Below are 1369 nucleotides of genomic sequence, written 5' to 3'. Positions count from 1 at the left end.
GTACCAAAAGGATTTATACATGTTAATTGTGGAACTTTTAGGTTTGTATCATCAGGTAGAAACAGCTTCTGAAACCCTCTGGGCCTTAATTATAAAGTCTTCATGTATGTAAAATAACCTAAACCACATTTGTTTTGCAGAGTTATTCAGTTGTTACGTGTCTGTCTACCTGGATCTTGTTGGAGGTCCATCTGCGGTGAACCTGCGACTTGTCTTCTGGGTCCATGTTTGCATGATAGGGATGAGCTGATATGTCTCTTTTCTTTAGTTCAGAGGAAACCATCTCAGCATCCTTCTGGGAGAACACGTAAACTATGCCTGTGGTACAAACATGGGGTCACAATATGGCAGCTCTGTGTAGAAACATGCAGCAACAATAAAAGCAGAGGGAAAACCATGGAAGCTTCTACCTGACTGGTTCTTGTATTTTCCTTTAATCAGCGAGGTGATGTCACTCATTAGAGCCTCGTTGTCTGAGTCTTTAATGCGAACCTGGGGAAAGAAAAAAAAAACAAAACAAAATAGGATTTTAGGTGAAATTAATCTGAAATCCTACGAGTGGAAGGATGGAATGCAATATAACTAAGGTGTCCAAATATCTTTCAGACTCAATTTTATGTGATAGACGAAGCATCCTAAATACATAGACTCCTCAATAGTAACTCTATATCAATATTTAATCCATTAATGTCTCTTTAAATCTTTTCACATCCCCCTCTTGCTACCATTAGATAAAAACCATTTAGCCTCCCCTGTTTCCACCAGAGGCCTGATCCGCAAAGCAGATACCTTCCGGTTTAACTCAGACTTTCAGGCTCCACAAAGCTGGATTCATTCTTAGCGAGGCAGTTACCATGGTAACATACTCTGAACAGCAAACTTGCTGCAGGGCTGGAATAGCTTTCAGGATGGATCTGAAGAAAAAAACACTCCACCATAAACCTTTAACTTGCTGTTCCAGGAGAAACCTCTGCATACCTTCCAAGGTCATTCTCCTCCTTTAGTCGCACAAATGCTGAAAAGTTTGACTGATGTTTCCTCTACGTTGGAAACCATCTCACATGACTTTAACTTACAGGTACAGAATCAACATAAAAATTGTAACCAGAGATTCATCATTTTATATTTTGGACCTGTCAAACTTTACAAAAGAATGCAAGTTTTTAAAGTATAGTTTATTCTTTTATTTTCTATCTCTCCAGATTTTTTTGTAGAAGTAATAACAAAAATCAGCAGTAGCAGCTGTGACCTTTACAGTGCTCTGTGCACACAGCAAACCACCACACATGACATGGACACAGGCCTGATCTAGTTTTTATTTTCCTTTTTCTGACGCTGAGTTTCTGACGCTGAGTTTCTGACGCTGAGT

The 1369-nt window shown here is 39.2% G+C and overlaps 1 protein-coding gene across 1 annotated transcript in view; it reads right to left on the bottom strand.

Moving 5' to 3' along the window:
• The window catches only part of recql (RecQ helicase-like), a 29455-nt gene that overhangs the window by 18127 nt on the left and 9959 nt on the right, over nt 1-1369 (bottom strand). Inside the window, exons 8-9 of the mRNA XM_015396685.1 lie at nt 411-492; nt 170-318 (exon numbers count right to left, since the gene is read on the bottom strand). Coding sequence (XP_015252171.1) covers nt 170-318; nt 411-492 — 231 coding nt within the window. The remainder of the gene's footprint in view (nt 1-169; nt 319-410; nt 493-1369) is intronic.

The sequence above is a fragment of the Cyprinodon variegatus genome, unplaced genomic scaffold (assembly GCF_000732505.1).
Source record: "Cyprinodon variegatus isolate N-32 unplaced genomic scaffold, C_variegatus-1.0 Scaffold813, whole genome shotgun sequence".
Lineage (NCBI taxonomy): Eukaryota > Metazoa > Chordata > Actinopteri > Cyprinodontiformes > Cyprinodontidae > Cyprinodon > Cyprinodon variegatus.
Note: the sequence above shows the minus strand (reverse complement) of the source record. Positions and strands in the feature narration are given on the sequence as shown.